The following is a 14,089-nucleotide window of genomic DNA, read 5'->3' on the forward strand; positions in this document are numbered from 1 at the left end:
CACTGTCGACATAGCAACCACAAGACCTAAGTACCCCTCTCACACGGGCTATGAGGATATATCTTCTCTAAATGATGTTTCACTTTTCATGAATATATACAGAGAAGCACATTCTCTCACACATAGACACACACACGTCACGCTCCTCGTTTCTCACGGCAGGAGTTATTATAACCAGGGATAATGTTCACATCATCATGAAGTGTTGAGTTTCCAGAGCTCGAATGATAACAGTGGAGGTGGAGAGAGGAATTGTTTCAGGCTACCCTTGCCAGGCTGTGATTGATTGAACTTGTCTGGCAATATATTACAAAAAAACAAAAAGCTACCTCAGTCTATCCGGAGCCCAAAGCGCAGCCAAATTCAACTGCTCCGAGGGAATGAACACATTTCATCTTTGAGTGTTTTGACAAACACCGATGTCTGCAGCTCTGCTTTGGCTGGCAGCCAACGTAATCATTACCTGAGAGACTGATTCAAGTGCCTGTTGTCTCTGTGACTGAAAAGAAATAGTCAAAATTGCTGTTATCTCTTTAGCAGCCCGGCACACTTCTCTCACACACACACATATCTTTCAACTTCATGGAGCATTCACACAAGTTTTTTTTGCACTTTCACACACTCTGGAATGCCCACAATCTCTCTCTCTCTCTCTTTCTCGCTCTTTCTCCGTATGCCTCGTTCGCTCACTTTCACTCTCCTTCCTGTTAGTTTCTTTCTATTCTGGTCGTCTGACAGCGTCAGCGAATCGCGCGGCAAGCTGTCGACCCTCGCTGACCTATCACAGATGATGGTTTTTGCAGCTGAGCCTCGGGCTGGCAGGGCAGGCTGCGCTCTCCCAAACACTCACACACACACACACACACACACACAAACCATTCACATACCACACACACTCCAAGCGTCCTTTCGAGGGTGCCTACTCTCTGCAATACACACATATGAAGGCACACACACTCTTCCTCACAACCCCTCCACCACACACACATAATGCCACAAACACCCCCCACCAAGCATGAGGAATGTTGATGGGACAGAACAAGTGCAACCTGTCTGTCAGCATCTGCTATGATGAGTGGAGCATACCAACTCTACAAGTGGGGGGTCGGGGGGTCGGGGGGGGGCAGGGGTGTGAATCGGTGCCTTCAGGGTAGGGGGGCTAATGGGTTGGTGGTGTAAAATTTGAAATTACTTTGGTGGAGAGAGAGAACTGATGTCTCTGGAAAGATAGGGTATGACACGACTGTCATACTGATGATGATGATGATGATGTATTTCTCCTTCGTTAGGACCCTCCTATGGCGGTAACGCTGGGTCTGAGGATGGAAGAGATGATCTTCAACTTGGCTGACACACACTTATTCTTTAATGATCTGGAGGTGAGACATCGACACACATAAAAACACACTTTTAAAACATTCAAGGATATGTTGACGGGCATTGAACATTTGTTGCACTGCATTCAGATTTATCCCAAAATACAGCATTGAGCAGTTAAAGTTTCTTGAAGGAAAGCTGCCATTTAGTGAAATACTGCTACTGCCCCCTAGTGGTATAAAGTGATGTAACACACAATTTGCAGTAGATGCAGCACAAATGCTTATAATCTCATTTCAGTGTGCTCAGTTTTGTCATAATTGTTGATGGTACATGCATTAATGTCCCTCATGATAATATCAAAAAGTTTATTTTGTTTTATTGAGTGTGATTTGTGTCTGTGTTTGTGTGTACAGGAGTGTGATCAGGTACATATTGATGATGTATCATCAGACGATAATGGGCAGGACTTGAGGTGAGAATTTAAGGATTTTGTTTGTTAGTACAATGTAAATATTGCTAATAATATTTAATTATCTTCATAGGCTTGAAAATCACATGTCATAGTGTTTGTTACATTTGTGTTATTTGGTACTATTTAAAATATTGGTTCTTTGTTAAGATTAATAATATTTTTATCTTATGATAATAAAAATAATAATAATGAGCTTAAAAAACATTAAAATGTGCATATTTTAATATACTCACGACATTTTAAAGATTTTTTTCATTGCTGTCTTCCAAATACATATTACAGTTCTGTTTATAGTACTGAATCATGAACCATTTAATAATTTTGTTCTACCAGAGCAGATTTTTCAAATAAAACATATCATTATTATTGACAGTACTTACAGTTTTGCAACTGATGGCTTCCATGCAGCTGCAACCAGCGCCAACCTGTGCCTGGCTACGGGTGTCCGCGGCGGGGTCGACTGGATGAGGAAACTGGCCTTCCGCTACCGACGAGTCAAAGAGTTGTATAGCACATACAAAAACAATGTGGGGGGTAAGCCAATCAGACCAGTTGGAGGCTGATATAAAAAGGGAGTTTTTGTTCAGTTGAGGCTGGAACAGCACTGGTCTTAAAGTTCTGTCTGAAAATATCAATGTACCAAAGGAATGAGCTCGTTCTGTGGTTTCAATATATTATGGATGTTATGTTCATTATTTCCTTAAATCTTTGCAAAACAAATTTTCAACAATCTAGAGTATAAAAGTTAAAATTAAACAATAAATTTAAATGTATCGTATGTATAGCTGAGCATTGAGTTCTAGAAAGCCTTTTTTAAAGTAATTATTATATAATACTAATAATAATAATTAGTGAATGTTAAAAATAGAAAAAAGGAGATAAAATCTGGAATTGGGAGCCACATAAAGTCAAATGTTAAATAAATACATAGTAGTGTATATCAGTATATACATATACTGTAAATACACCAAAGAAACCTTCGGTCAGCCATTGTCAGAATAGAAACTATGAGGCTTTTATTTTTTTGTATAGTTTTCCATCAGTAAGGAATTTTGAAAGCTGATATTGGTAATAAAGCTGCTGGTGGCCAGTAATTTTGAGGAATTTTTAGTGTCTTTAAACATTTTAATTTGACTAATTTCATGCCAGAAGAAAATATGTAGTTTATTTGTAATAAAGTAGAAAAGACTCTAAAACAACATTTAGACCAAAATGAAACACTCCTGCAAATCCTTTCCTTTCCACTTAAGAGAGATCCTTTCACTGACAAATTAAAAAACAATACAAGAAAATTTAATTTTATCACGAGTTTTACAGCCAGTGTAAATAAATGACGCTCACTATTAGCCAACACATGTTATTTCATTAAAGACGCACGTCAGAAAGATTAAATCAGACTAACCCTTGTTGACCTTGATCAGGGCTTCCAGGTTTTTACCCACTGAGAAATGCCCTGACCTTTCCTGCTTTTTACTCATGTGTGTGTGATGCCTGCTGCTCAGAGGATTTAATGAGGTCATGCTGTGTTTTAGGTCTGCTGGGTCCTGCTAAGAGAGACGCCTGGCTGCAGCTCAGAGCAGAGGTGGAGGCTCTGACTGACTCCTGGCTCACCCACGCACTCAAGTCCCTGTCCATCATCAGCTCCAGGTGCCACTTCATGTTGTATTTATCTTTCCGTATATATTCTCGGGACTTGGAGTAGTATGACGTTACCCTTGCATACAATCCTAGTCTAAATTTACTCACCCACCTCTACTGTACTGTACATAATATGCTCTGCTCTCTCTCTCTCTCTCTCTCTATCTGTGTCCCACAGGAGTAACTGTGTAAATGTGTTGGTGACCACAACGCAGCTCATCCCAGCGCTGGCTAAAGTTCTCTTATATAGTCTGGGATCTGTTTTCCCTATCGAGAACATTTACAGTGCAACAAAAATAGGTAAGGCACAAACACACACGGCAGCTGTAGCGACAGAAATGGCTTCAGATGTTCTATAAATTCTATAATCTAATATTGACGGAAATAATATAATGTAGAATGTAAATAATTAAATAGAAAAAATATTGAATAAGGATTTGTTATGTATTTGACTTATGGTATTTTAAAGTTTCAAAAGTCACATGTATGTTGTTGGTTATTCATTATTTTGATGTTCATCTACTCCCACATGTTACTGATATCCTGTTCCCTGTTATGATATTCAATATACAGTTAATTGGGCTCAGGTTCACTGAAGGGTGGTGTGGGAATGTTTGACCTATATTATGTTTTATTTTATACTCTTTTTGTGTGTATGTGTTTGTGTGCCTGAGTACAGTAAAACCCAGTGCCCCTAAAATCTCTATTAAAAGCAAACATCATGCTTTTTATACAAGGGCCAAACAACACACACACACTCAGCCTGACCTTAATCAAATAGCTATGCATTCTGCATAGATTTAGTGTAATAATAATAATAATAATGATGAATAACTGTAAATCTGGCATCAAAGTACACCTTTCTCCCTTTAATAGTATTAACCAGTAAATGGAAACAGATTTGACGCAGGGTCGCTAATTTCTCAATATCATTTCATACAGTTTTGCTGGTATTTCTTTTTACGTGCACTGGAAACTTAAAGGTACCCTGTGGAATTTTCAACCACTAGTGGCGCTATAGAGCAATGTTTTTATGAGTAGGTCCCTGTTTTGTCACATGCTCGTTCATGTTCAATGTACACACATAAGGACTTAAGCCTTAGAATACACATTCCTGATGCGGGTTTCACACTATATCACTGATTGACAGTTGGTGGCGGTAACATGTGGCAAAGCGCTTGCAAAGACAGTGAAGAAGACAGCAAGCTAGAAAACATGGATGTAAATATTGCACGATTTAAAAAATTTTTTTAAATAGCTTTGCAGATGTTTTATGAGGAAGGAAATACATTTAACAGATTTGTAAGGTCTCATTCAAAGTGTTTTTGTGAGAAACATTGAATGTTAATATAATTTTGTTTGTTTACAAGAAAACTCTGCAGGGCAACTTTAATGTGACTCCTCAGTCAAACTTACTCAAATGTAACACATGTAAAATTTTATGACCTGCAGTTGATCACAAACTGGAACGATTTGTTTTTGCACATGCAGTATACACTTGAAAATAATGAAGCCGTGACAAATTAATTAATCTATTTCCCTAAGAAATTAATGATAATTTATAGTTAAAAATGTGATATATTAAAATTGTGACCCAACACACATTAATGCAAACTTGTTAAGGGTTATGCATTTTGCACAGTTTGCATCTACCATTGAACCTCCTCTTTTAGCCTGCTAGAAATATAAAACAACTTCTATCCCCTGCTTGAAACAATCTCTTATATACAGTACTTTGCTTTTTTTATTACATTATCTTATTTTAATTCAAGAATCTGCTATGCATCACTGCACAAGCAAGCACTTGGGGGTTAGGACAGTTAAGACTCAATAAAATTTGTTTAATCCCAGCTTTGTTTTACATTATATCTGTCCTCTCCTCACATGATCTTGATTTGGCCGTGTACAACTCTTGACACTCGCGGGATCTTCCAGGCCGGACGCCCACATTCTAAATGGACTCTGTTAGCCCGAGCCCCAGCAGGTTACACCAATGTACCCCGACTTTGGCCAACACTAAATTATATTCAACCGTACATCAATCTGAACAAAAGAACAACTCGGATTAAGGGGAAGGCCAAGAAAACTCAAGCCAAGTGTGTGTGTGTGTGTGTGTGTATGTGTGTTTGTGAGCTTACGTTACACCCATTTCAACCCCACAGCGCCTTGATTCAAATGGACGTAGCAATGTGGTAACCATGACAACTGCCGGAGGTTTAAGACACAAGCAGAGTGCTTAAGTGTTTAAGGTCAAATGCCATATCCCATGGACTCCTGGCCATGAAACTTTGCATATGGAATTACTCTATATGCAATTAGCATCGCGCATATGTGTACAGGAAAAAAAGTTTAAAGGTTAATATGGGCTGTGACTTCTGACATCACTCACAAGTGTGTCTGCACTCGGAGTTGTCGTGGTAACCAGGTTGATTATATTTATCTGAACTGAAGTGCCTCTCAGGACGCATCATGTAAGTGTCAGGATTAATCCGAGTGAGCGCTCCGCTATGGGAAAGCGGTGTTTTGTGTTTGTGTGTGTGAAAGCCTGTTCTCCCCTGTCTCCCCTCATCTCTCACTTTACCCCTGATGCACACAGCTCTGCATCTTTCTGTGTTTTATTTCCTTCTAAACAATAAAGGAAAAACCTGTGAAAGCCATTTGTTTGTCTCCAGGCAAAGAGAGCTGTTTTGAGCGTATAGTCTCCCGCTTTGGCACTAACATTACATATGTTGTGATTGGCGATGGGAAGGATGAAGAGCATGCCGCCAGCCAGGTAAACAAACGACTTTTTGAACTTTGACCCCTCTGACCTTGTGACCCTTCCTTCCTCCCCTTGTTTATTTGTTTTTTGCAGGAAAAGAGAGTTGCTTTGAACGCATAATGCAAAGGTTTGGCAGGAAAGTAGTGTATGTTGTAATTGGGGACGGTGTGGAAGAGGAGCAGGCGGCCAAAAAGGTAATGGACCCCGCAACCTCACCGTGACCCCGCCTACTCCACGCAGTGTGAGCTCTGATTGGACGAAGCCTGCCTTTCTTTGCTGTAGAGGTTTTGTGTTGGTCGTTTACCTTTTTTTTCCACGTTCTACTTGCTGTTGCTTTTTTCTCCCTTTTTTAAGGAGTGGACAGGAGACTTTTTATCGCAACTGTCAGAGTGAAAATTTGAGATGGAGACTTGACTAATGTACATTTTGCACCTCCTTTTGAAAATCAAATAAACACGTTTGTGGACCATCTGTACTTAAATTATTAAAATGAATTTCATGCTTTTGGATCATATATTTCTAAACTCCACTTGACCATTGTCACATTTGACAATGAAAATGAATGGCTGCCCAAATGTACACAGTGATTATGCTTTGACCAATCAAGTTTTTTTTTAGAGCAAATAATGCTGCTCACTCTGTTGTCCAGCAATTTGGGGAGAAATCTCCAATTAGCATGTCTTATTTTTCATTGATACTGTGTGTGTATGAGTGTGTGAGAAAAACACACAGATATAAAGTAAAAACAGAAGTAGTGATATACTCTACATCCATAGCACAATAGGACTTATTTCCTTAAAAATGAATATAAATCCTATCTCTTCTATAGCTTTGGGTTTCATTCATAATCCTGGGTGCTGGGATTGTTAAAGGAATAGTTTGACATTTTGGGAAATGCGCTTACTGGCTTTCTTGCCGAGAGTTAGAAGATTTATATCACTCTCATATTTACCCGCTCAGTTTAAGGCCAACAGCCGCCTAGCTTGAAGTTGCCAGGCAACACTGCAAATTGTATTTTTTTTAAATGATTTCTACGGATAAAACAAACAAGCTATAATGTGTTAATTTGTGATCTTTAGAGTAGTTTCCATCTTTTCTAGTCTATATGCTAAGCTAAACTAATTTAGCCTGGCTACTAGCTGTAGCCTTATATTTAATGCAAAGAGAGTAGTATCAATATTCTCAAAAAACTCTTAGCGAGAAAGTGAATTATTTCCCCAAATGCTGATCTGTTCCTTTAAAGTTTAGGATTGCATGGATTTTGTTTGCAGTGCTTTTGCAAAGAAAGAAGCTACAAGCTACTGTAGTGTAGCTTGCATGATTTTAGGTGGTGGTGTGCATCTATGAAACTGTACCTCTGGTTTTAATAACATGTATGTGTGTCCACTCCGCAGCACAACATGCCTTTCTGGAGGATATCCAGTCACTCTGACCTGCTGGCATTACACCAAGCACTGGAGTTTGAGTACCTGTAACTATTATAGCAATATGGACTCATGCAATGTTACTATGGACATGGTCAGCCAGGCAGCCCCTTTCTTTTGTATAACTATTTAAGAACACACACAATACACTGCAAATGTTTGATTTTTTTTTTTTTGTCTTGTTTTTTGAACATCTGGATTTACAAACTCTAAACGGTCTTAAGAAGCAAGGGAGAAATGAAAGGAGGTAAAGAAAAGGACAGTGAGGTTAAGAGACGACTCAACTTCCCGATGCACCCCTAGCCTCAAAACTGTGGACAGACCTCGAGGAAAACCCAGTCTATTGTCCTCGCAGCTGTAGCAGACTGGAGGCCTGTACAGGCTAAAGACCTCCCTTGGCCTGGGAGATGCGTCTTTGGCCAACTCCTTGATGTTTGGTTTGCGCTCGGAGCACCCAGGTTACTATCTGGAGGACTGTTGCGGTTCACCTGGGATGAGCTATCGTCACCAAACAGTTATTTGAGGGCTTTGTACAGGCAGCGTTACGTGTGCGGGGTTAACAGCTGCTTCTATTTTTATGTTTTCTTCCTGGTGGTATAATAATCACAACAATGCAGTCTGTGGCAGGAACTTGTGTAAATTATTTACAATAAACTTAAGGGCAATGGTGGGTGTTTGTCAATGAAAGGAAATGACATTTTTGGGGTCTTTTTTTTCTGGATTTTTTTTTTGTATTGTTTTTGGTGGGGGTGGGGGGGGATTGAGGATGTGCATCATGATGTGTTGTGCCTTAATGTGTTTGAATGTCTTTTCTTTATTCAGAAATGTAGATATAAAGGAGAAAACTTATCCAAATGACCTATGCATCTTCTTACATAATGACATTTATGACTGGTTAAATTAGATTTTCAACCCAAGAAACTGAGTACAGTCCAAGGCTGCATAATATTTCAGTCCATTGGACAATGGTGACATACATAAACTGGTTTAATAAAATCAGATAACCTGATACTGTAGCATAGACCTTATTCAAACAAGCTCATGTGTGAAATCAGACATCCTATAACATTTACCTCTACAATTTGAGCTTCATCCATCTTGCTCAGCTCATGCTGAACATAATTTACCGCTATTGTCTATTTAAGTTTAGCAAACAGTGAAATACAGTTTCATATCAGACCACAATTCTGTAGTCTTCCTATTAGTTCAATGAACTTACTAATGGTCAGTAAATACAAAAAGGGGTAAAGAAACACTTGAGACAACAGATTCCATCTCCACGTTTTATTAACATCTTATTTCTTGGCTTTGAAGTATTCCTCAATCACATCCTTGGCTTGAGACTCCTTGCCATAGTCCTGTAGACAGAAAAATACAGTTAGAGATGAGGTAACCAACATGACAAAGCTCTAAATTAGAGCCTGGCTAATACTACTTCTAGGTTACGCTCATTAGATGTGTGCGAGTGTTATGTCAGCTTAAAAGTTACAAAGAATTGTGCTATGTTGTAATTTAGGAATAAAGTCGGCCATGACAGTTTGCCCACCATAACGTGAGCTGTAAAGTGGCCCAATTAGTACATATTCTGGTCATATAATGCATCCTAGTTAACCAAACTTACATTTATTAAAAAATATATATGCATCAGTTTTGATATTAGCTTTAAAAATACATCAGTCAGGCTCTGCTATAAATGACACTTAACTTCCAAAAAGTCCCCTCAGGACCTGTTCACTGTATAAACACCACTTAATCTCTTAACTCTCCCTCTCAAGTCTCTTTAAATTAAGAGATAACTTGTTCATCACATTTCAAAGACAAAGTTTGCATGGCGGAACTATTAAAAAGAGGAAATTTTCTGGATGTTTTGTGCATAATTTCGCTAAATACTGATATCTTTAGAAACTTTAGCATCAATTTAAGAACAGTTGTGTGGATTTGAGCAAATATTAAGTACACAGCAGAAATTAAGTGGTTAATTAAAGGATGCATTATTTAAAAACGCTTGCTGTCATCCGTCACTATATGTAGCCATTCTTAGGGACCCCAGACAACACAGGTAGATGGCGGGGCTCGTACCCTGGCTGTCATCTAGCCAGGAATGAACAACAACAGCTGCATGGCACAAAGCACAGCACCTGCACTTGACTGGCAGAGCTAGTCTGACTTTAAACAGACAAAGTTTCCAACAGGAACTCTTCCATCAAGATCATGGGCACACTCAAACACACCCGCTCCTCACTACTATGGTACACACTGAAAACCCCACAGCAGTGTATTTACCTTGACCACGACACAGCTGCAGCCCACCACCTTGCGGGGTTTGCCCTCACGGTCGATCTTGCAGAGACCAACCCACTCGCCGAGCTTCTTATTGTCATCAACCTGAAATAGAGTTAAGAGTGTGTTAAGACCTGTACAGGTTCATGTCTCCAGTACTGAAACTGTTCTGTGTCATATCTATATTTAACTATTGTCACTGGACACTGACAGTTGGTAATATTGGAAAATAAACATGTCATGCAAACCCTGGCTATTGAACAACACTAAAAGGTAATTAAAGCTGTCGATTACTCCTGGTAAACAGGGGAACTACTTGCAGTTTTACACTTTAAAATACTTGAACAGTGAGATGAAACAGCAGCAGTGTGGGTACTCTTGGCAGTATCTCAGACAGAAATTGGGTAACAGTGGCAATCTCCTCACGGTATTCAGTAGAGGGAGCCAAATTATCATCAGCGATACAGCAGTACACAACACCACATGCTACCTTCAACTCCACTGTTGACATATCTGATACAACAGTACCAGAAGTCTTGATTTATAACACGACTACTTAATGCAGAGATTTTCATCTTTTAATGTGAACTTGCCTCCACACCTGATCCTAAGTTAGTCTGGCCTTCAGCAGGCTCTTACCTTGATCAGGTTGATCTGATGCTCAGCGCAGAGGGCCTCCACCAACTTGACGTACATGGGCTCGTCGCAGTTGGCTGCAAGGACGCAGAGATGGGCCTGACGCCTGCAAAAAGAGAACTGAATTAACTCAAAGGGGCTATAGACCATTTACACGTCTCAAAAAACTGACGGCACATCTCAGACAGAAATTGGGTAACATTGGCAATCTCCTCACGGTATTCAGTAGAGGGAGCCAAGATATCATCAGCGATACACCTACTGAGGATGATACTAAATAAATATTTTTAACATACTTGTCGAGGGCCTTAGCAGCCTCACGGATACCACGGGCGAGGCCATCGTGGATGAGTGCGGTCTTCAGCACTTCAGGGAGAGCGGTGTTGACATCCATCACACCTCCGGCAGCGATGCTGTTAAAAATAGATGAAGGAAAAAAGAGAAAAAAAAAAAACCTTAAAAATTTATCATACAGGACATGACAAACTAGTGGATACTGGTAGAGCTTCCAGCCTGTCAGAATGAGGATCTCACTCATTGTAGAGTGAAGGGGTATCCGACAAAAGAATGTAAATCATCATTCAAGCACCAGAGAGCTCACATAAAGAATGGCATCCATTTAAAATGTAGGTACAATGCCCTAGGATAGCTGAACATTGCTCCACAGACAGTGAACTGGCCACTTGTTGAAACAAATTTGTTCTTTTTTTCCCCCAGAAATTAATGGTAAATACTTGCAAGTAAAGCTACAGGAAAAACTGATGTAACATGACAACCAGGAATCCTATTAGGCAACATGTGTTACATATTGTGTTGCTTGAGTAGTTACTAGGATCTCTGCCATAAAATGTTTACAGATTACTTGCATCACCTTTTGGCGTTTACAGTCATAAAATCATGTTTAGATTCTCATTAAAATTTAGAAAAGGCATCACTATTTCTGATCAATCCAAAATTCCTTGAGTTTGGTCATTTTTTTCCTCCCATCCAATGTCTTTTGCATTATGAAACAGCTTAAAAAACACATTTCTCAAGATATTTGCTACACCTATCATTAGACTTTTACTAATTACTAGACAGTGTGGTTTTTAGTGTTCTGTATCTCTTTTACAGATTTATAGTGCATTTCTGTATACAGAACATGTATTGTCAAATTAGTGAACGGGTTTGTGAATTTACTTAAACTCACTCATTTTTTTCTAGATCTGATAAGTGTTGCCAAACTTAACAGACTGATTCACACCTCGTCTTAAACAATAATCAGGTGTTCAAAAGAACACTGAAATAGGTTTTTCTTGCCGTTATCGTTCCTCCTGTTCATACTGACCATTAGAAGATCCTTCATAACGCACTTATAATGCAAGTGATGGGAGTAAAACCAGAAGCCTTCTGAGCAAAAAAGTATTTAAAAGTTTATCTGAAGCTTCATCTGTCCAAATGAGTCAAATCAAGTAGATATCTCAACGTTACTGTCTTTAGTGTCAAAGTCCCTCGTTTTGTTACTATACTTCCATCACAGCTTAACAGGGAAACACTGTTCGAAGAAACACAAGGAGGGAATCTGATGCTGTAAATGTGGCAGATATCCACTTGATGTGACTAACTCAGACTGCTGGAGCATCATATAAGCTTCTTTTAAGTGTATTTTGCACAAAATGACTGTGTGGATTTCAGCCCCCATCACTTACACTGAAAGCACATTTGAAGGGGATCTTTTAATAGTCAGTATTGAACAGGAGGAATTATAACAGCGACTTCATTTTGGCGCCTAATTGGATTTAAGACACTTGAAAAAGTGCGAAACTGTCCTTTAAGGTTTTTAACATTTGCATGCGTTTGTCTCCACATGTAGTGCACCCAGCTGACAGCTACAACACTCCTGAGGTCAGTCAGACTGCTACACTTCATTTAATACTGTACTATAGCCATTGACTTTTCCAGAGACATAATACATTCAAGGACTTTAGGACCAGGTTTAACAAGACCAGAACAAAGTCGACAACGCTAAGCTCTCCTCGACTAATTTTAAAACAACTCGGCTAACTAAACTAGCCAGTTAGCTCATGTAAAACAATATCTGTCCGGCTTTACAGAATAACCACACCAGTTATTGTTACCTAACGTTACAACAACATAAACTGATACCATTTCATACAAAACGGCTGTTCATGCCAGCCCACAAGCGTCATGCTCACCCTTCCTCGGCCATTGTAGATTTGCGATGGATGGCGGACTTAAAGTTCTGAAATAAAGAATAGACATGAAAGAAAAGTTATTATCCATCGTTGATGGCTCACTGTGGTGAAGTTAGGAGCAAAGATGTTTGATTAATTCAGTTGATTGTAACGATGGTTGAGGAAACGCACCCTATCCTCCTCTCGGGCAGCGGGTAAAGAGGACGTCATAAGCCCGCGACATTGCTTTAATACCACCAGGCCCCATCAGCGCTGCACAGTGGCGTCCAATGTTGTGCCTGTTGTAGTTTCAGTTTTTTTAAACGTTCTTTATTATACAAAATTTAGATACAGAAAATAATCAAGTGACATCAGTCAATCACAATAAAATAAACAAGATGAACTAAATGCCAGGGGACAGTATACATATACAAAGCCAGAGGACATTATTCATTCATACAAATATATTAAAGGCGTTGCACAAACGTATTGTCTTGATAACCTTCTTGTTTTTGGCAGAGAAAATAATTTTCATATTGCTTGGTTTCATTTTCAAATATATAAAGAATGGTCTAGTTATTAAATTTGGATTTGTGGATATGACATTTGCTAAAAGAATGATTAGGTTAGAAATATTAGATTTTGTTGCCATTATGTTTATTGAAACCAAACAAAACATTCTAGGCATAAAGTGAAATCAGAGTCAGTATTATCAATAATAAATCTCAAGTCTTTCCACAGCCTTTTGGTATGGGTACAGTGCCAAAACAAATAAAGAAATGTTTCTGGGAGCACATGTTGTGAATGAGCATGCTGATGATAAAGTTGTCTCTGCTATTTTTCTTCTGGTCTTTCCCATTTGCTATTAGGAAAAAAACCTTTTTCTTCAACAGGCTACATGTTTATGCTTCATTGAATCAGTAATCATATTTACAAGATAGTAATGGCATTCTTCAACTTCACCAGCAAAGAGACTCAAACAGATAAATAAATAAAGTTAAACAAACCAGATTTTAATGTGTATCATATTGTGTAAAGAGATTCATTTCTAGGCTTCTTTGCTACTCATAGTTCTCAGAGATTTGAGAGAGGTACAGCCAACATGTCACACTTGGCTGCACTCCAATTCTAACACAATTTGCATTTGTGACTGAGCTTTGCCAAAATAATTCATTTATTATTATAAATTATATTATAATATAATGTGTAATATAGTGGGATCAAATGTTCTGCTTGATATTACAGCAAGTCTTAAAACAATACTTCAGAAACTTATCAATGAGACATAATAATAATAATAATAATAATAATAATAATAATAATAATAATAATATGAAAACAATTCAAATTGAGAAATCCAATACATTTAAAAAAAACCCCTCAG

General features: G+C 38.6%; 2 protein-coding genes and 3 non-coding genes across 9 annotated transcripts in view; 1 reads left to right on the top strand and 4 right to left on the bottom strand.

The window, feature by feature from the left end:
- Positions 1 to 8,473, top strand: part of eya4 (EYA transcriptional coactivator and phosphatase 4) — a 52,324-nt gene extending 43,851 nt beyond the window's left edge. For 4 of the 5 annotated variants that reach the window (XM_067572318.1, XM_067572320.1, XM_067572321.1 and 1 more), the window contains 7 exons: positions 1,290 to 1,379; positions 1,734 to 1,792; positions 2,166 to 2,326; positions 3,325 to 3,439; positions 3,609 to 3,730; positions 6,285 to 6,385; positions 7,586 to 8,473. In XM_067572318.1, coding sequence (XP_067428419.1) covers positions 1,290 to 1,379; positions 1,734 to 1,792; positions 2,166 to 2,326; positions 3,325 to 3,439; positions 3,609 to 3,730; positions 6,285 to 6,385; positions 7,586 to 7,666 — 729 coding nt within the window. In that variant the 3' untranslated portion in view covers positions 7,667 to 8,473. Of the gene's footprint in view, positions 1 to 1,289; positions 1,380 to 1,733; positions 1,793 to 2,165; positions 2,327 to 3,324; positions 3,440 to 3,608; positions 3,731 to 6,102; positions 6,204 to 6,284; positions 6,386 to 7,585 lie in introns of all 5 variants that reach the window. The other variant, XM_067572319.1, reaches the window with a different exon arrangement.
- A 411-nt stretch (positions 8,474 to 8,884) lies between these two features.
- Positions 8,885 to 12,996, bottom strand: rps12 (ribosomal protein S12). Its single transcript, XM_067572323.1, has 6 exons — positions 12,898 to 12,996; positions 12,727 to 12,773; positions 10,828 to 10,944; positions 10,535 to 10,637; positions 9,899 to 10,000; positions 8,885 to 8,973 (listed from the first exon to the last, which is right to left on the bottom strand). Exons 1-6 carry the CDS (start codon positions 12,934 to 12,936, stop codon positions 8,911 to 8,913), a joined length of 471 nt encoding a protein of 156 aa, XP_067428424.1. The 5' UTR covers positions 12,937 to 12,996; the 3' UTR covers positions 8,885 to 8,910.
- On the bottom strand, positions 10,279 to 10,361 carry LOC137169966 (small nucleolar RNA SNORD100). The gene has a single exon (XR_010924572.1). It is a non-coding gene; the product is annotated as a small nucleolar RNA SNORD100 (small nucleolar RNA).
- LOC137169967 (small nucleolar RNA SNORD100) lies at positions 10,706 to 10,788 on the bottom strand. The gene has a single exon (XR_010924573.1). It is a non-coding gene; the product is annotated as a small nucleolar RNA SNORD100 (small nucleolar RNA).
- LOC137169962 (small nucleolar RNA SNORD101) lies at positions 11,043 to 11,118 on the bottom strand. Its single transcript, XR_010924568.1, has one exon. It is a non-coding gene; the product is annotated as a small nucleolar RNA SNORD101 (small nucleolar RNA).
- Positions 12,997 to 14,089: the final 1,093 nt, after the last annotated feature.

This window comes from Thunnus thynnus, chromosome 18, assembly GCF_963924715.1.
Source record: "Thunnus thynnus chromosome 18, fThuThy2.1, whole genome shotgun sequence".
Taxonomy (NCBI): domain Eukaryota; kingdom Metazoa; phylum Chordata; class Actinopteri; order Scombriformes; family Scombridae; genus Thunnus; species Thunnus thynnus.